Below are 21,360 nucleotides of genomic sequence, written 5' to 3' on the forward strand. Positions count from 1 at the left end.
CACTGAGTTGCTGAAATAACAATGCATAAAGATGAACAATAAAACTGTTTTATTAATAATAATAATAATAATTTTTTCCACCACAATAAAATTTAACAAAGGCTCACTAGAAAAAGTGTCAACTTCTGTGTTCTGTACAGTAGATACAGTACATTGTAAAACTGGCCGCGACGTGGCACAGCAGCGCATTCAACCCCAAAAAATTATTATTCAAACATTTTCCACATTATTTACAGATAAAATCCACAATAAAACCCAGCTGGCAAACGTCACAGAAATACAGCGCAGCTTCACGCTAACAGCGGCTAACCTCTGGCTGCAGAGACCTCCTGATAGAAGCCAAATGGCTAATGAGCTAGTAGGCTAACTGGCTAGCATGGTAATGAGCTAGCAGGCTAGTTAGGCTACAGCTGCTTTCAAACTTTAGCAGGAAATTGTTTTATTTTATGTATGCTACCAAGAGGTCGGTTAAACCAGACTTCATGTTCCTGTAGGACTGCACTCTATTTAAAATAAAAAACAAAACACCATCACTTGTTCTCCTTCCCTCCTTTTTGTCTGAAAGGCAGCTGCTGCTTCTCCTCTGATTGCCCCTCTTTTCACTTACTTTTTGCTTCCTGTCCTACCTTCTACTACCTATCTGTCTTCAGGTTGAGCAGCTAGCTCTCAGCTAGCTTTGTAAAGGAATGCACTTTGGTAGATTCAACCAAATGCCCTGGGTGTTAGTCACAACAATGACAACAGTAATAATCATAATAAAACTGAGCAGTCTGAGGTACCAACATGAAAAAGAATGCTTAAAAACCACATTAATGCTAATGCTAACAGCTGGTGTGAGCCACTCTTTGAGGCTAGAACACAACTGCAGCTAGCACGTAAAAACTTGCTAGGTGCTACTAGCAGTCAGTTAACATTAGGCTAGTGTTAGCTTCACTGTAGAGAAAACATCAGTGCAGCAGCTAGCGGCTGGACGCTAGCGGTCAATCGGCTAGTGTTAGCTTAGCCCCGTCGTCAGCAGGCGTCGCCCGTTTGTCCTGAGACGACAAGTGGCGACAGTTGGCTGATATGTGTCTGTACATTGTGCAGCCATGTTTAACAACCCCCCCTCACCCCACCACACACACACACACACACACACACACACACACACACACACACACACACACACACACACACACTCTCTCTGTTTCTCACACACATACACACAAACACTTGTAGTTGTGTAAATCAGTTTAAAGCTACAATCTGTGGTTGGTGACTTGGCCTGCTCTGCTGGCTATGTAAACACTACGGAAGCCCATTTCTGCCCGAGAAATAAAAAATAATTGTGAGAGTGAAAACAATAAAAAAAATACGTAAAAAATCAACATAATTTATATGTTTGGCTAACAAACTCAAAATGTATTAATAGTTTCTTTAAAATTATAACATATCATAGTTACGACTTACTAAATCAAAATAAGCCTCACTAGGTAAAATCAATGCAATGAAAATTAAATTCTACAATGATCGGACATTTTTATTCCTAGAATACTTAAATATTTAAAAATTCATCTCAGACAGGCATTTTTAAAAATGTTAATCTTTCTCTCAAAACAAAAAAATTTACTTTTTTTTGACATCATAATTTTAGTAACTTGAAGTATTTGTAATTTCATTCTTCCTAACTTTATTATTATTTTATTTCCTGGCAGAAATGTGCTTCCATATAAACAGCTGCGATCAATGCTGCATTCAAGATAACTGGGATAATCAAGTATCCAGCGTCTTGCTAATAAAAGGTGCCAAAGAGAGCCAAATATATATATTTTTGGCCTCTATTTCATGATGTTCTGCATACAGACTTAACAGTTTATACCATGGCCACTCGTCTAGTTATATCCATATCCATATAAGTGTTGGCACAGTCGGATAAACATAATGAATTATTGTTAATGTTACTTTTCTTCTATGGTCAATTCCTTGAATGTTTGTTTCTTAAATTAAAAATTAACTTTAAACACACCATATACAACCTCAAACCTTTAGAGCCTGTGCGCATTGGTGCCTGACAGACTCAGTTCAGGGCAAAAAAACTCAATTTTTTTTTTTCTGCACAACTATACTCTATTCTCCATGGTCACACTGTTCTCAAGGGTAAGGAGACTGGGGTCAGAGGTCAGAAGTCACAGGGGTTCACATGGAGTCTTTGGGCTTTGATTGTGTCTGTGTGTGCGTGTGTGTGTGTGTGTGTGTGTGTGTGTGTGTGCGTCGGGTGGGCGTGGCATGGCGATGAGATACTGAAGGCACAAAGTTACGACTCTCAGCACTCGTCTCACTAAAAAAACGTTAAAAAATTAAAAAAAACACAATCAACCAACCAACCAACCAATCAAATCTTTAAAAAACAAACAAAACAACATCAGAGAGGACCGCCCCCTCCTCACTTCCTCCTCCTCCTCCTTGTTCAGTTACTTCCTGCTTCCTGTTCAGGTCCAGGAGGGGGCGGAGCTTCCCCTGAGATGGGCGGAGCAGGTAGTGTCTGTGTGTTTTACATTATCAGTTCCATCTGTGCGTCGCCGTCACGGTCGTCCACTTCCTCATGTGCTACATTACATCCTCCTCCTCATCCTCCTCCTCATCTTCTTCTTCTTCATCCTCATCCCAGTTTGACTCAACTTCCTGTGGGCGGAGCCAAACTGCAGAGTGCGTTCAGATATGTGTGTGTTTATACGTTTTATGTATGTGTGTTTTTGTGAGGGAACAAGCTTTAAGAGAACGAACATTGCACATACACACGGCTACACACACACACACACGCACATTCAAGTATACTGTGTGAATCGACTGTCGATTAGATTAATAAATATTAATTAAATTGTAGTAAATAAATAAGAAGCATCTTCAAAAGTCCCTCCCCTCCCCGCCCTGATCCGATGATAGATCCATTTGTCAATATTAGCCTTTGATCAATACATTAACAGTCAGTTTGGACTGATCGGATAATTTCTGCTTGTCTACACATTATTTGATTTTTTTGTATATTTTTTATTTCTGTTTATTTCATTTCACTTCCTATTTTCGCTTTTTACAAGAGATGAGTTTGTACGGAAGACTATTAGTGCCAAACATAAGAGGAAAAAATTATACAAAATATACTTTGCATTTCAAAGAGTCAAGAATCAGAATAAGGGTATAAGAAATAATGTGTTTTATATTTATTGATTATTTTAAGAATAATGTCAAAATCGTCCTCCTTTTTTATTTATAGCCCTTATACTAAAAGTCAAACTTTATTTCTTAACACTAAAAAATTCCTTCTCACTTTGTTTATTTGACATAATCTTATGTTTGGCCCTATTACTCTTCCGTACACAACAGAGTTGCTGTTGCATAAATAAACGTGTGTTCTGATAGGATCAGGGTCACAGTCACACCAGGAAGTGGCTGTAAGGAGTGATTCCTTCATGTGATGCTGAGATTACAGCCAGGAGCAGATAACGACAGATAAAGCTGGGTGTACTGGCTTAGCCAGTTCAGGGCTGCAGCAATGTCCCAGCATGCACTGGGCCACAACATCTACAATACATGCAAACGATAACAAGTCTGAACGTTCATTCTGCCATGCTCAATAAAATCTTCTGTTACAATATGTTGTTTCTTGAAGTTTAATCTGATTGTACTTAAATTATCTTTTTATTTAAATTTCACGAGTTATTATTATTAATTTTAAGTTGCTTTTATCATTTAAATGAACCACTTTGTAACTTTGGGTTTTAAGAAATCAACGCGACAGATATACAGTGAACTTTATATAATTATAGCATGCTTTTTATATGTTAATATGAGTCTGTTTTTGGCTGATATAGTGATTTAAATAGCTGCAAATCAAGCTGCTTCCATGACATTTAAAGTCATATAAACGTATTGCAGTGAATCTGTCCGGCAGTGTATCGCATTTATTTTTTTTGTTTTAAATCTGGAGATAAAAGTTCACTTTAAAGGCCGAATGAGTTTCTTCCTGGAGGAATCAAGTTACTTTAATCTTCTACATCTATCAGAGTTTTGCGTAATCATGTTGTTTATGAAAACAAATAAAAGCAGGGAGTCAGCATTAACTTGGTTATCTGCGTGCCAAATAGGTTAAGCTCTTAATGACTCCTCAGGCAGGTTAGGCTTCATAAGTCACCTCACCTGCCTGTCCAACCTCACTGTGTTTCCACTGACCTATATTTAGGATCGCTTACAGGAAATGGAAAAGTTTATGCATCCAAAACAAACGCTATATTTCCATCACGTTTTCTACATTTGAGGTCGCCTTTTTGAATCTCTTCCTTCTGCAATAAATCATTAAAACCTCTTTCGCACAATCGACTGTTTATCTCAACAAATGCATTGGGTCGCTTTTTCCTACAGCTGGAAATTCTGTTAAAATGTGCGCTACATTGGGAGGTAAATTCGGCCACAGCTCCATCCTGCTAAACCAGTTCAACTGATTGCAACACAAACTGATGTGACTGGACCCTGTTTAATGATATTATTTAAATATGTGTTATAGTGGATATGTTTAGTGTCTAAATTCTCTCAGAAGTTTTTATTACTTTGAAAGAAACCCTGAATTAAAACTGGAGCGTTTATCCGTCCAATAGCTGTTCACCATGTCGCCTCTAACTCCAGATTTCACAGCCCTCTACAGGAAACAAACACGGCTCTATCTTCTCCTTTTCCCCCACGTTAGCTTGGGGCTAGCATACAACAGCTTTGTGATCTTGTTCTGTACTTAAGTCAGGCCAATTATAAGTGAATTGTAGCTTTTAAGATTAATTCCTCGGCCAGAGGGCATTTACTTGGATAAGCTAATTAAATGCTAGCCTGCTACATCAGGTCATACAACAGCCACTGTTTCCTCTTTCTCCTTTGGTGACGAACAAAGAGCCCTTTGATATTAACATGATTTATAACCTATCTATAAAACTGCCTTTTCTCCACCTTCGTCTATGTTTGCAGCTCCTTCAGCCATTTTGCGTATAATCAGTTCTACCTAATTAAACAGGTAACAAAAGGTCAAAGTTCAAACAAACATGCTTCTTCAACTCCCTTCTCTCTTTGCTAACCTTCAAAAAATCTGTGCTTTGTAAGGCCAGGCAGTGGAGAGCTAACAGGCTATGGTTAAAAAAGGCTAAGGCTAGCTACCAGACTGCCAAAAAAGGCAAATAGTGAGCCAGCTTTGCTAGCTGACTGATTTAAAGTTTGCTAGGCTAACTGCTAGCCAATTTTCAGTAGAAAGTAACAGCTAAACCAAAAAATAGCTGTCTTTAACAAAAAGAACACTGGTAATTAGAAAGTAACAGTTAGCTAGCTAACAGGCACAACGCTAGCATGGTAACAAAGGCTAGCTAAACACTGTAAAACGACTGTTTTAAGAAGTTTAAAGAAGTTTAAAAAAGTTAGCCAGCTAACTGGTAGATGCTTCAGTTTGGGTTGCTAGGATTTTAGTTTGATTCATTGTGTAGTCATTGCGATGACAAAGGGCTACCAATGTTAGCCAAACTGAAACATTACTTAATTATTTATTCATGGTGATATGAATCAAAGACTAAGAAGCTAGTTTTTGCATTTTTGGAGCTAGAAGAAGTTATTTCTTGAGACATTACCCTTCATCGATCTGTAGAAATAGCATTGTAAGACGAGGCTAACTGCTAGCCAGTTAAAAGGTAAATTGGTAGAAAAGTGACGGATAAACAAAAGATAGTAAAACATAGTTGATTAAAGCTAGAATGGCAACATAAGCTAGCTTAAACCTGTAAAACAGCTGCTAGCTAAGAAGGTTAGCCAGCTAACATGTAGATGCTTCAGTTAGGGAAGCTCGGGTTTCTGTTCTGAATCATTGTGAGGTCAACAGACGCCCACCAATGTTCCCTAAACTGATACATAAACAACATTATCTCTTTGTGATATGAAATAAAGACTAGCAAGCTAATTGTAGCATTTTTGCAGCTGCAACTTTTGTATTATAGGGCAATATCTGTTGTCAGTTAACAACATGAAGCTAATACATTAGCCATTACCCTAAAACTGTCTGTCGATGTGACCTTGTGAGACTAAGGTCAGAGAAAGTTGTTTTTGGTGTCTAATTAATGAATTGATCATTAGCCCAGCTAAATAGATTCTGTGCTAAAAACATAAAAAAGTCTTGTTCCCTCCATCAGCACCATGTTTGTTATGTGTTGTTGGAGCTACAGAGTGTGGTGTTCTGATTGTCTGGGCAGCCCCACAATCATTTCAAATGTGTTAATGTGGCCACTTCCTGTCTCACTGCTCGCAATGTAAAACCAGCTAATGTCTGAGGGGGTCTGAACGCACCCCAATGTATCAGTAAAGTTTCCTTCAGCTCGGCTTACATCCCAGCCCGGCCATTCTGCACATTTTAACACCCCAACTCTAAGTTTCCATGGCTGTATTTGTCCTGAATGCACTCCAACAACGCTGTGAAAACCAGCGCGAAAAAAACAAACGCTCTTCAAAACTGGACGACCAGTTTTTTCAGTTCCAGCTGAAAGCTAACGGATGCTCGTGAGCACAGCTTCCATTTCCCACCACAGCGAGCGGGGTGCATTCACTCTCAGCTCACCAGCTTTGGCAGAACCGTCCGAGGCTGGATGTTTCCGTTGGCATCGGTGATCGCTGCTAAGTTAGTCCTTGTTTTGGAGGAGGAGGAGGTGGTTGAGGAGGTGGTGGCGAGCTTGGAGATGGAGGTGATGGCGCCATCAGTGGTGGTGGTGCCCCGTTTGGAGGAGGAGGAGGAGGTCTTTTCCCCGGTGGTGGTTCCCGTCGGTGGCTTGGGAAGTCTCCTCCTCAGCCACGGGTGGCGCAGCGCCTGGCTGGGCGTCATCCTGAGCATGGGGTCCCACTCCAGACACTGTTTGAGGAAGTCCAGGAACAGAGGGTCGTCGCAGCCCTTCAGCGCTGCGCTCCAGTCCTTGCTGGCTGGCGGGCCGCGTACCTTTCCTCGCCGCGAGCGTCCGCCGTTCAGCACGGTGGTGCCGTCAGGCAGCGTGGTAACAGTGCAGTACCGCGGGTAGCCTTTGGACGACACAAAGTTCTTGGCTCTCTTGGAGGCGTCGAGGAGCTTCTGACTGGGCATGCCCAGTAGTTCGATGATGCAGGCCAGCTGGTCGGCTTCGTCTTCACCTGGTAAAAGTGGGTAACCGGTCAGCAGCTCAGCCAGGATGCAGCCCAGAGACCACATGTCGATGGGCATCCCATATCTGGAGCCTGAAGGAGAGCACAGAGATTAATTTGTCAAATTATGGATTCGACCTTCAAAATGATCTGATGAAATTAACTTTAGATTCAAACTGATCAATTTCTAAAGCATACGATCAGTTTCTACCTTACAGGCTTCAAATGGGATCAAAAAGGGAAGGGGGGAGTTCGTCTAGGTTCAGCAATCTTTGAAGCGACCAGCCTCCCTCGACAATAAATAGAATTTTACCTTGCAGAACACAAAGGATTCTGGTCTCTCGCTGCCTCAAGCAGAAAGTTTATTGGCGTTATTTGTGCTGTTGTTTCTTTAACGCTTATTTCGGATCCAACAAAATATTTGTTTTGCACATTTCACGAAAAAACTACATGATCTAGGCAGATTAGCAACTCCCATGTTCTGACAGGTATATTTTTGTTTTTGGAGTCTGGTGGCTCTGAGCGGAGCAATGTTAAGGCTGTCTTCAGAAAAAGGATCTTACTCCCAGGGATTGTGTTGGAGCGATTCCAGCTTTTACAGCAGCAGTCGACTGGAGCAGTCCCAAAACTGAACCTACAACTTATTTACCCAACGATCAAACTTCACCCAAACATAAAGTTCACAAAGACCCTGCAGGATCCGTCAAGTCTAAGTCAAAACATAATAAAGAAAAGCTGCTCAACTTTTAAGTCACCTTCACTAATGTCACTAATGATCTTTAAGCTTCTCGTGTCGGTTTTTCTTACCCAGAATGACCTCCGGCGCTCTGTAGAACCTGGACTGGATGTAGGTGTAAACTCTCTGATGTTCATAACAGCTGGAACCAAAGTCTATGACCTGGAGGGAGAGAAAAGAAGTTTTACAGGCGGCTCAAAGAGCTTTTAGCAGCACAGACTGCATTTCCCAGCGTACCTTGATGCCGCTGCGTCCCTGCTGCTTGAGTAAAATGTTCTCGGGCTTCAGGTCGCAGTGGATGATGCGGTTCTTGTGCAGCGAGTCCAAACACTGCAGGATGGAGTGGGCGAACTTCCTGACCAGCGGGAGGCTGAAGCCCTGGAACTTGTTCTTCTTGATGAGCTCGTACAGGTTCATGCTGAGCAGCTCGAAGGTCATGCAGATGTGGTTCCTGAAGGTGAAGTTCTCCAGCATGTGGATGACGTTCATGCTCGAGTCCTTGTCCTGCTTCCTCAGGTGCTCCAGGATGCGGATCTCCTCCGCCGCCTGCCGGTGGAAGCGCTTCTCGTTGCGGACCATCTTCAGAGCCACGTGGGTCTGAGACTTGTGGTCGAAGGCCTTCACCACCTGCAGAGGAGGAGAAATGTCTGTCAGATGATGGAACTTCAGAAAACAAAACAATTGCTCTACTAGTTGGACTGCGAGTGATATTTTAGTCGTACCTGTCCGAAGCTGCCCTTGCCAATGACCTTGAGGACTTCGTAGCGGTACGAGATGTGGTCGTGTGGAACGTGGATGTATGATCCCTGATCGTCGTCGTAGCCGCCGTTGTTGGCTCCGCCCATCACCCCTGACCTCTTCTTGGCGTTCGGACCAACAAAAAACACTGAGGAGAAAAAACATGGACACTTTAGAAATAGAGCATGAACCGGCAGAAACCTCGAGCAGAACCCGACGCACTCACCCTCCGGATAGCTGAAGACCTCATGGTGTTCAAACGATGACATCTTGGACATGAACTGCTTCATGGCCTGCTCGGGGGACAGGGAGGTGGGCTTTGGCTTGCTGTCCGTCGACTTGTTGGAGGCGGCGCTGCCCTGCCGGCAGTGGTGGGGCGTCTCCGAGGCCGAGGTCTGACGGTCCGGCAGCGGCAGCCCCGGCCGGGTGGAGCTGAGAGGAGCCAGGCCGTTGGGTTGGGAGGTGAGGACCGGACGCTTGTTGGTGTTCTCCTCGTACAGCTGGGTGACGTGGACCTGCGACTGCGACGAGAGCTGGACGGCGTCCGACATGGCGGCTTTAGACCCTCCCTGAGAGGGAACACAGAGACAAGCCTGATTCAACGTCCACTAAAAGTTCTTGTTGTTTCCACTGACAGGCTCAGATTGTTATTCTAAGAGTCTGACAACATGACAGAAAGGATCCCTACAGAGATAGACCTTTTTGTTACAGAGGAAGATGATTGTTTTAACCGCAAACAGACGTTACATCGCTCTCTGCACACACACCAGACTCCATTCACAAAACAGTCATTTTAACTCAAACAATTACGCATACTAACAATCTTATCGAGGCAGCAGTAGACCAGAAACTCTTGTGTTCTGCAGGGTAGAATTGCTGTTTTTATCAATGGAGTCTGGTGGCTGTGGAGGGGAAGATGTAACAGCTGTTTTTGGTACCCACTGCCAACAAATCTCACTTGAGAGAGTGTCCAATTAAAAGATGCTCCAGATGTTATTCAGACTTTCCCTTCCACATCGTAGGAGGATTGTCTTTTAATGCTCTGATATCAATACAACATTTATCTGGACGTGTCCCCAATATCAACTAAATACATTGAGCTTCAATATACAAGCAGAAATAGTACAAAGCCGAGACGGTCGCTGTGACTTCTCAGTTACCTGCTCGGTTCACACAGCAGCTCAGTCGGATATTAAACAGACTTTGTACCTCGGAGCTGGCAGGTCAAAGTCCGCTTAATATCCAGGTCAACTCATTAGGACATTTGTACTTTCACATTCAGCTCTAAAGTCCAGATAAGTTCAGGAGTGCAGTGCAAGTGTGAAATGGGCAGATTGTTGTAATTTGTTTATTGTTCTAACTATTGTTGTTATTCTTGTTGAATTTATTATTCTGTTAAGCTTTTAATTTAACATTAACAAAAGCATTCCGACAATTTTCGGATCAAGAGTGAGATGCTTTTTATAACCAGAAACAGCTGTTACAACGCTCATTTCAAAGCCACCAGAGTCCATTCACAAAAACAGTGATTTAAGCTTGCAGAACAGGGGAGTCGCTGGTCTGCTTTTGCTTTGATTTGTTAGTTTGCTTGCATTACACAGATATTCCACTTGATCCAAACTCACCATTTAAAACACCAAAGTGACACATTGACACTAACAAACAAACTGATGGAAGCAGATGTAGATCAGCAAGTCCCGTGTTCTACAAGGAGAAATCGCTGTTTTTATCAATGGAGTTTGGTGGCATCAAAGAGAGCGTTCTTTATATTGTAAGCCACATATTCACGCAGCTTAAATGTGAATAATAGACAAACAGAGAAACAGCTGTCTCTCTCTCTCTCTTATTTTGTCTCTTTGTCTCTCGCCCAGTGAGTCAGTCCCTGTTGCCGTGGTGACTAGCACACCTGGGTCCTTTCAGATAACAGAGGTGCATTTAGTTTCAATTAATATACACACACAGATGGGCTCAGTTCAAAGGGATGCTGTTCACTACAGAACAACAGTGTGTGTGTGTTCTTTCACTCTGGCCAATGAGGGGACTCAGGTATGCAAAAAGGAAGTGACTCAACTGAAACAACAGCACACACACATTCGGCAGTCAGGGCAGTGTGTGTGTGTCAAGGTGTTGCCAGGTGAGGGAGGAGACAAGAGAGCCAAACACTTTGTTCTCATGTATCAATGTGTCAATGTAACTACTGACAACACACACACACACACACACACACACACACACTGTCTTGGGCAGGTTAATATAAATTATGCCCATCAGTCAATTTTGTCCAACGCTCAACGCTAATCGCTCATTAATATGAGGCTTTTAGTGATACAGAGCCTCTGATTGGTCGGCCTGAAAGATGACATCACACTTCTTTAAGTCCTTCACTGTAATATGACACAGAAACGATGCTAACGCTAACAGTGAAGGACATCACTCTGAAGCTAATGGGGTAAATAAATGCTGCATCAGTCCTTTTATACCATTAGCCCTGTTTGTGTGTGTCTGTCTGTGTGTGTGTGTGTGTGTGTGTGTGTGTGTGTGTGTGTGTGTGTGTGTGTGTGTGTGTGTGTGTCCTTCACACCAGCCTATAAACCAATCAGCTGTTTAAAGCATCTCAGAGCAGAGGGCTATTCTTGGCTGAGTGGCTACAGCTGACTGTTACAGAGGAGTGCTCAGGCTCGCTGCTTCAGAATGCTAACAGGAGGCTAGCAGATTGCTAACAAGCTAACAGCAGCTTTCAAAGCAAACTACGACCTCTGACATGAACGTTATGGTTGATGTCACAAGAAGAAAGCTTTTATATTTTATACAGACAACAAAAATACACGTTGAAGGGTCCGTAAGTTAGTTTCTCCAGATGTTTGTTAAAGATGACTCAATGCTGAATCAATATAATGTAATATAACAAACACAATGCTAATTTATAGCACATACATGTTCCCTAAACATATTTAAGAATAAGTTCTTATTTAACAGAGAAGTATTTCTCATTATAGTTTTATTTAAATTAACCTCCCTTTAGGATAAAATGATCAGCATTTGTAGTTCAGACATGCAGAGAAACGGACTACAAAAATGTCTTTTAAATAGCATGAAGACGGATAGATGCTAATATTTCATGTCTGCAATAAAAACACAACAATCAATAAATCTGTTTTGTATTTAAACAGCTAATGATAGGTTGCTCAACTATAAATGTAAAAAAAAAGATGTTTAAAATGAATTGTGAGTGTAAGGGTCAAGGGTCACCCTTAGCGGTAGCTGGAGCTAATCAATGCCACATAAAATAATATCAAATATACATTTTTTAACTTCTAAAAGCCAAACAGCAACAGAACAAGCCGACATGGTTTCCAGATGCTGTCAGAGTGAGTCTGCTACACCTGCTCAAGTCTCTTTCTGCTGCAGCAGTGATAGAGCTGAAGCTAGCTTTTGCTAACGCTAGCACAAAGGAATCGAGATGTTTGTGGAATGGGAATAAAACTTGTCATACTTGCTGGCTACAGAGGAACTTTCCTGACTTGCTTTATTTCAAACCCTGATGTCGTTTTTCTTTGAAAAGTTCAGACGCCTTCAGTTTCGTTGCCGAGTTGTAGTCTCTGTTCTGTCCTGCAGATTTGTTGCAGAAATGCATCAAGTCCTAAACGTGTCACCCACACACTTCAAAACAACACTTTTGTTGCTACATAAATTCTCGTAATCCAAACATGTGTAACCTTTTACTTTCATTTGTTAAACTGCTCGAAGCATCAACAAGTCAGCCTGACCGAGATTAATGTAGAAGAGTTTCAATAACTGTCGTCTGCAGCGACAGTAAAGGTTCAGAGGTTCAAAGGTTAATCAAAGCCAAACTTGTAAAAAGACTGTTTAGGAGCTGTGTTCTTTTATTGATTAGAGTCACACTTCTGCATCAAGAGCTGTAAAATATGACATATTGGGGGCATAAACCAGCAAGGACATACTTAATGACGCTAACTTATAAAGAAAGCTGTGTTCGTGTGTTCGTACCGTCAGAGGGTTGTGGTTGTTGTTGTGGAGCCGCGGCAGGGCGACAGGCGACGTCGTCTGAGAGCCACTGTGACCGGGAGAGTAGACCGGCTCGCCCGCTTTGCCTGGAAACACAAAAAAAGAGACGTTAAATTGAATTTTCTACCAAGGTTGAAAGACTCATCGACTAAAATAATAACAAACTACGACTATTTGGATAATCGATGATCATTTATGGAATATTTGGTGCAAAAATGGCAAAAAAATTTGTTTTCAGCCTCTTAAATGTGGAGACTTCCTGCTTTTTCTCTGTTTGAAGACATTAAAAGACACCTCCTCGGAATGTGAGAAACTTTGGGCCTTTGGAAAACACTTAGATATAATAATAATAAATTAGAAAATAAAAAGCAGATTTATCATAAATTGAATAACACTTATTTGCAGCCCTTTATTTGACATGTTTCCCCTTAACTTTCTGATAAATCTCTGATGAGGAGATGGTTCCCTTTCTTTTCTGTGTCCTGCACCGATAAACCTTGGGGCTTAGCCTAGCTTAGCACAAAGACTGGAAGTGGATAGAAACTGCTAGCATCGCTGCATAAAAAGTAAAAAAATCTACCAACAACTGGAGGTGTGTCTGATTTAAAAGGTGTATCTTGGTCATTGAAGGAGAAATCTATAAAGGAGACTTTGTTTTTAGCATCTGTTAGCATTGTGGCTAATTATCGGCTGCCTTTTTAAAGTCCTCTCAGCTGGGTTGCCAGGTTTGACAGTGCAGTGAAGCTAAACTGGAAGCACAAGATATGTCAAGGCCTTCCTTGAACATACCACGGATCACATGACCGAGACCACCATTCAGAGCGCGTTATGTAACACACATATCAGGAACACGCTCGTCAATGTGCCGAATGTTTGAGAATCCGTCCGACCCCTGCAGGTTATTCGAGTGCAGAAGACGTCAGTGTTTATTCGGAGACAGAAAACCAATCAGGGATAGATTAGACATGTCTGGAGTCCACGCAGAGATAGACACAAACACAAACACATATAGAGCCTGACAGATTGGTCTTTATAGCCCTGAATATAGAACAGCTTTGTAAGCAAACTGGCCATCATTAGCCCCGCCTCTTTCCATGAATGCACCAATCACAGCTCATCATGAACTCTGCCTTCTTCTCAGCTGCTAGTGGCCTTCATTTAAACACTATGAGAGATGTTAAGACACCACGGCACAGAGTGCGTGGACCGGTCTGACCCGGGTCACAGGGATCTGGTCCAGTCTGGAGTCTGATGGTTCTGCAGGTTGACCCAGTTTAAAGGAGGATGAAGGTTTTAATGTAGCCCGATAATCCTCAATACACGGCCTACCTCTCTCGACCTCCCTCTCTCTCTCTCTCTGCAACTTCACCTCCAACAGCAACATGACAGCAGAGGCAGCACAGAGGGGTCAAAGGTCAGAGGTCACAGCAGACCACTACCTAAAGATTCTAACAGAAGTGTGTCGTTCTCCGACTTTCCCCTCATTCTCATCTGCTTCAGTCAGACAGCAGCTGTTGCATTGTGGTCTGTCGCAACTAAACAACATGTGGCTCCACACACAGGAACATCAGAGGTTTCATGTTCGAACAACGCACGGAAAATAAGCAACAAAGTATTCTGCACGTGTAGAGACCTTATGCTGCCCTGTTCTGACCCTGAATCTGCAAAAATATAAGCCTGTGTGAGATCTCCACACCAAACGGGCTGCAACGCTGAGACTCTCTTTCTTTAATCACTAAATTGCTTGTGGGTAAAATCTCTCTTTTGTCTCCCGTAAAGTGTTAAAATATTATTGATAAATAATCCTGCACTCGTCAATATAGACACACTGTGAAATTCGGTGTACAAGACGCATTTTTAATACATCGGTCTCATCTATAAAGTGGGCTGCGTCCTATAAACCGGTGCGACTAATATACCAGTATACCTTGTATTATTAGTTTTGTTTCTCAGTGGGGAAAGCTTTATTCTGTGAGATTACGCACACCTTTTGATTTTGCATTCAGAGAGACATATTTTATTGTGTTACGGTATTTTACATGATCGCCAGCACAGCCGCCGTCTTCACAACAGTCAGCGTTTCCGTAGGCTGAGCTCAACGACAGCACCGGGAGCTCGCAGGACTGCAAACTCAACACGGTGAAAACAGATGACTGGCTGAAATTTGCGTGTTTCGAATGTGTTTGAAATGAAAATCAATTGAAATAGTTGTTAGAAACTTGTATACACGTGTTTATTAATAAATAGAAAACGGTTTTAATCCGGATTTTACGGTACATTTAATCATTTATATCCCTGTAACTGACTGTTAGCTCATGGATCCTCGTGGCTGAAATTGGTACGGTTGCCTCCTCTTCTTATCGAACAGTGATTTAACAAACATTAAAGCATGCTAATTTAAAGACACATTTAAAGGAATTAAACACCTGAAAGATCCCATCACATTACAGTGAGACCCCGCTGCACAGAACATGCTGCATTAGAGAGGCTAACGACACGCTCAAACACATACACAAAAATATCAGGCACAGCGGCTACACGTAAAAATGAATTTAAGATGATTTACAGCAGAAAATAATCAATATAAGAGGCTGAGACACGCAGATGTTTGTGCTTGAAAAATGGTTTAAATTGACGTATTGATTAACCAAACTGTTGTTAATGCTCCGGGTCGATCTGTGACGGTACTGTGACGCTACAAACAGATATAAAAGTGATTGACTTAATGCATGGCTCTGAGCTGCAGACCCTCACAGGCCACCGTCCGGCTCTCGTGCAGGTCTGAGCAGACAGATGGTCTCTGCTGCTGCTCTCTAATCTGACTGTCGCTGTAATCCTGCTAATGAGGACGACACAGAGACAGAGACACACTAAAAACGCACTAAAAACGCACTAAAAACACATGACCAAAAACATGCTAACAACACAGCCTGCAGTGTGTAGCATCTCTGCGATGCTAAGGAGGACTCCAGCCTCAGCCACAGCCTGCAGACTCAGCAGAAAGACGCTGCAGAGACGCAAAGCAGCCTCTGATGCATCCTCACTGTAATCCTGCTAATGACTCCGACTGACACAAACAATCAATATTAGAGTTATCAATACACACCGACACTTTAATCCTGATTATCATCCAGATCTGTGCAGCTGAGATCCTCAACCTGAAGAGGGGTTTTCTGTTACTTTCCTGCAGACTGATGCAGAAAGGATTTATTGATTAAGCGTCGTATTTGCTGGATAGATTATTTACAAGATAAGTCAGATATTCTCCTGTTTGAGCTTCTCAGATGTTTTTTATGACTACTTTTCTCTGTTTCAAATCTAATCTTTGGGAGATCTGTTGGAGTTATCACCGGCCTGCAGCTCTGCGGTGTGTGACGACACCGAGCCCTGCCTGTACAGAACATATGATCATGTAACACGGATCCATACTGCAGAGAGAGCACATGCAGTGTTCCTCGCTGCGGACCTGACAGATGCATGCTAGCACAGTGGAAAAGCAGCGTGCTGAATGTGAACTTGACACCGCGCTGGAGATGCCAGGGCATCGGCGAGCACGCCCGGCATGCTGCTCGACAGGACGAGTGGGGAAACCTGCAGCAACGTGACCGCAGGAGGCAGAGCTGTGACGCCCGGCGGGGTCACAAACCTGCAGAGGTGCTGAGTTATAAAAAAGCTCTGCTAAAGTTCAGAAAGAGACGAGAAAAGCAAAGATGTCTTTTACTATTTAAAGCTGCTGAAGTGTTATTTCTGTCCCTCATGGGGCACTGTAGATGAATGAGTTGCATGCTAAGTTCTGGTTCTGTAAACCTGGGTCCAATTTTCATTCACATTTTGGGGTACAAAAAGTTGGCGCTACAGTGGATGTCTTCAGCCTGCAGCTGGGAAACTGATCTGGTGAATTTGCCCCAAAGTCACTCCACTAAAAGTTCTTGTTGTTTCCACTGACAGGCTCAGATTGTTATTCTAAGTGTGTGACAACATCACAGACAGGATCCCTACAGAGATAGACCTTTTTGTTAAACCACAAACAGACGTTACATCGCTCTCTTCAAAGCCACCAGACTCCATTGACAAAAACACTCATTTTACTTTGCATAACACAAGAGCTGCTGCCTCAATCAGTTAGTTTATTTATTTTATTTTGTTTTACACATCTGTTGTGTTAGATTCAAACTAACAATTCAATACACCAAAGGCCAACAACAACTAAAACAAACTAACAGATTGGGGCAGAGGTCGATCAGAAGCTAACATATTCTGCAAAGTAAAAATTACAGTTTTTTTCTATGGAGTCTGGTGGCTTTAAAAAGAGCGAAGTAACGGCTGTTGCTGGTTTCAAAACTGGCTACTACAAAGTTGGAAAACACAACTTAGATACACAGATAATATATCATGAAATGGCAATAGTAACATTTGGTAGATTAGATACTGTAGGTAAAAAGCTAGTTAGCAGGACATGCTAACCGTTGTAGCTGACATAAGAGCACACAAACACACCATTTACTGTTGTAGTTACATTTTAAATACAGTATTTTTGGTGGGAAGACACCCCCCACTATACTCTTTCTGTATGAAGAACGCCTCTTACTACAGCCCCGTGTACACCACTCAAAAGTGCTGAGAACATTCAGCAATATGTGCAGTTCTCCACCACAGGCAGTTTGACAATTGTACCCACAAATACAGCGACTTGCCAAATGAAGAGGTGTGAAAGTAGGTGGGTTTTGAAACATCATTAAATCCTTAGAGGAGTCCAAAAGTGTGCTCTGGTCTCCCCCGTTTGAAAAGCTGACTACGACAAGGATACAAAGAAATGTGAAACATCTCACGAACCAGTTTGTTTTTAGCAGACTGAGGTGTTAAAAATAGCCGGTGGTGGATGTATTATTGGACAGTCTTCCCACTGCTCAAGCAAAATTGAGGAGCTGCTCACAGCTGGACTAAAGTCAAAAAATCGCAGCACTGAAGAAATCCTCCTTCTCGAAACACTTTCACTCCGTGTTTGAGGTGCTTTCAAAATCAAACATGGCTGTCTTAAGCCTGATTGACATTTGTTGCTTGTCATTCACCGTGTATTGCCAACATTAGTATATAAAATGCATTCTTTATAGAGTCTCGGATGAAACTGGGACACAAAATATGGAACAGAACTGAAGACGCAGCCTGAAGCAGTACAAACTGTTGGCACAAAACACTGACAGATTCAAACCACCAATGAACTGATTATGAAGCCACAATTATGGTGAATACATGCGGTGAGAGGAGGATTGATAGACAGAGACTGAAGACAAAAACCTGCCGCAAGAGATCAAGCTTCAGAGTTTACTGTCTTCAATTGACATGTAATTTTTAAAATTATTAGTTATAAAAACACGGATGAAGCTAATGCTAGCAAAATAAAGGCTAATGGACAAACTGCAATATGGACAATCAAGCTAACAGCGAGCTAATAGCACCAATAAGGCTTTCTGCAAATCTGTAACAGTATCCTATATACGCAATAACATTAATACATTAATGTAGACATTACATAACAGGGCACTTTCCTGTGTTCACATTTATATAATATTTGTCACTATGTACACACACTCACTGACTAATAACCACAAGTCTACATCAGGATCCTGTGTTTACATCATGATTACTCGTTTCCAAACTACAATAGCAGTGATATTAGCAAACAAGCTAACAGCGAGCTAGTTGTGCTCACATAGCTGCTTGAAAATCTTTGATAGCAGCCTGTTATTACATTTGAATAGTAATGCACTATTGCACATGTCTTATTTGGGAAATAATACATTCGAAATAAGGCTTAATTTTTTCGAATATCTGAATAGAAATTGCTGCTAACACAACCCGTACTAAATTCAAAATATCATCGTGTTAGAAATAAGTTCCTTAAATAATGTCAAAGTATAACTGTGCTGCTATTTCTTTACCAGCAAACATATATCCACATGCCAATAAGCTAAAAACAGCTTCATATAATGGCTAGATATCAATGAGGCTCTAACAGCTAGCCAAACGACAACTTTGTCTACCCAAAGAAATGTTCTTTACATCTAAATAATTGTAAAAAATATACCTATTACCATGCTTAAAACCTCTAGAGGAAAATAACTGGTTAAAAAACATTTTAAAGCTATGAACCATCCCAACAGTTACAGCTACAGCAGCCAGTTACCTGGATGTTAACGTCTAATAACAGTGCATATTAGCATTAGCATGTTTGTGAAGCTACTTCAATTAAACTCAGCTCTTAAGAGTTGCGATTTTCTCAACTGACAGCTGGAAAAAATACATTATACTGACGAGGGGAAACCAACTGACCTCTGACTGAACTGAACCTTTTATCCCTGTCCCACCTGGAGGCCAAAAAATTACCCAGCAACCATGAAAACACACACACACTAAACACCACGGAACACCATAACTAACATTACTGATGGGAATTTGGGCTCTTTTTAGGGAGTCAGATCTTTTGGCTCATATGTGAATAATGAGTCAGTTCTTCCTGTTCAGTGTTTAGACCTATGATTCGTATGTTATCACTTATAATACCAATGTAATTCTACATAAACTTAGCATTTCCAAAAATACATACTTGTACATTATGTTTGTCATGCCCATTTTTCCCACTCTGGAAGATATAAATTATCGCTAGCTAGCAACAATTGTTAATAGTTGTTTTTTTATACTATTGCAAAGCTAAAACTTAGCTTAGCATGAGCTTATTTATTAGCTTATTTTTAGCTAAAGCAAAGGAAGAAATTGCCATCCTAAAGTACTCGCCTATATTTTGTTTTTTAATTAAAATGTTATTATATCTGTATTATAAACAAGCAGCTTGTTTTAATGCAGTTAAGCTAGTTTTCATATTATTTTCCTGCAACTGGTAGATCGACTGTTTTGGCAATTTGTGGGTGTTTGAAAAATTGCTGTTTTTATTACCATTCTATATCCTGATGTTTTTAATACCCTTTATGAGGATTTAATATTACCTATTCAAACATTTACAAGCAATTTATTCTTAAATTTTATCTTGTTTCTCGAAATTAAAAGCAAATAATGTACAATTATGGTATGCATGGTGCTTTAAAAATTAGGGTAGTTAAGGTGATAAAAGGAGCCGGTTAAAAGAGTCGATTCGTCCATGAGCAACCCATCACTAGCTAACATAACACACACAGGGACCCTAAAATACAGAGAATGAGCTAACAGCCGTTAGAGACAACCGCGGTGTTGTAATAAAGGCTTTATAAACGAGCTAAATGAGAAATAAACGTGCAGTAAACACACCGGGAATCCTGCTTCTTCTGCTGCTGTCACTTCTCATCTGCTAAAAATAAACCTGACAGACAGGGCAGGGAGACGTCTGGAGCTGCTTCACTTTGGTTGCTTTCTTATCTTTGGAATTTGAACATTAAAACCACACATTCTCGTCTTTAGAGCCCACCTTTTTACAATAAGATTACGGATAATTAAATAAACAAGAGGAAGAAAGGCTGTTTCTGTCCCAGCCCTTCCTCCCCTCTGTGTTTTCCTGCCTTTATCACACGTTAATGTTTTATTTTACGTAGATTAAAAGGAGCTAATCTGAAGCAGGGAATCGGCGGCGTGTTCCTGCAATACTGGCCGGGGTAAGGCGACCCTGTGGCCGGCTAAAGAGGCTTTGCTCACCCGTCGGGAGGACCGAGGTTCCGGGCTTCTTGGTTAACATGGCGGCCGCTCCTCTCCTCTGGACACAGACGGATAGGACGCCTCCTCTTCCTCCATCTGCAGCTCCTCCTCTTCCTCTCCTCTTCTCCTCCCCCTTTCTTGATTAACTAATCCCCCCTGCTCCTGTAACTCCTCTAGACAACTCAGAGTAACTCCTTTTCCACCTTAAATTCATTGTTTTTATAATCCACTTCCTCATTCTACTCATCAGTTTCCAAAACACGGATATTTATAATGTTTGTTTCAGAGTTCCTCTGATAATATCTAACCCTCAAAATAAATAATGATCATAATTAACAAAATAGTAGTTATAATAATATAATAAAGTTGTAACTTACATTATATTACAATATATTATATTATTAATTACGCTTTATATTTCTTTATAAATTAAACAATCCCAATCATTATTTTTTGTCTTTATTATTATAGCTTGTTGTTTGTACAGGTTATAATATAAAATATGTTATGTACAAAATATCTTATATTTAACATATTATAATAACATATTGCTTATTCATTATATAGTAAATAACTGAAGTTATTCTTTTTAATTTTAAGTATGTTAAGGTATGCTATATATATATCTACATGCAAATATTCACACAACTAGAGTAATTCTTCTGTATATAATGTTAATAGTTTGAAATTCTTATCTCTACTTTATTGTTTTATTGTATTATTATTTGTCTACTGTCCCTTGTCTCCTTCTGACCTCTACTGTCTGCTTCTTGTGTTGCGATTAAATGTGAGTTAAAGGAGAAGTTGATAAAAGTCTTGTTTTCACATTAATAGTAAACAAACAAAATAGTAGACATAATCATTTCAGTCATTTGTTGTTTGATGATGTTATGAAGAAGCGTGGGATCATGGGAGTCGTTGTCTTTGCTGCTCAGCAATCACCATTGCTGTAGAATTCGAGTGAATTAATGTGTTAAAATTATGTTTATTTATATAAAGTTTACTCATGTTTCTTTAAG

General features: G+C 41.0%; 1 protein-coding gene across 1 annotated transcript; it reads right to left on the bottom strand.

The window, feature by feature from the left end:
* Positions 1-34: 34 nt before the first annotated feature.
* On the bottom strand, positions 35-20,387 carry dyrk2 (dual-specificity tyrosine-(Y)-phosphorylation regulated kinase 2). The gene is made up of 7 exons (XM_069671032.1): positions 20,342-20,387; positions 12,644-12,747; positions 8,862-9,204; positions 8,620-8,783; positions 8,135-8,524; positions 7,969-8,059; positions 35-7,254 (listed from the first exon to the last, which is right to left on the bottom strand). Exons 1-7 carry the CDS (start codon positions 20,379-20,381, stop codon positions 6,602-6,604), a joined length of 1,785 nt encoding a protein of 594 aa, XP_069527133.1. The 5' UTR covers positions 20,382-20,387; the 3' UTR covers positions 35-6,601.
* Positions 20,388-21,360: the final 973 nt, after the last annotated feature.

Source organism: Semicossyphus pulcher, unplaced genomic scaffold, assembly GCF_022749685.1.
Source record: "Semicossyphus pulcher isolate SPU_LCO1_2020_fin unplaced genomic scaffold, fSemPul1.0.p SCAF_20, whole genome shotgun sequence".
Lineage (NCBI taxonomy): Eukaryota > Metazoa > Chordata > Actinopteri > Labriformes > Labridae > Semicossyphus > Semicossyphus pulcher.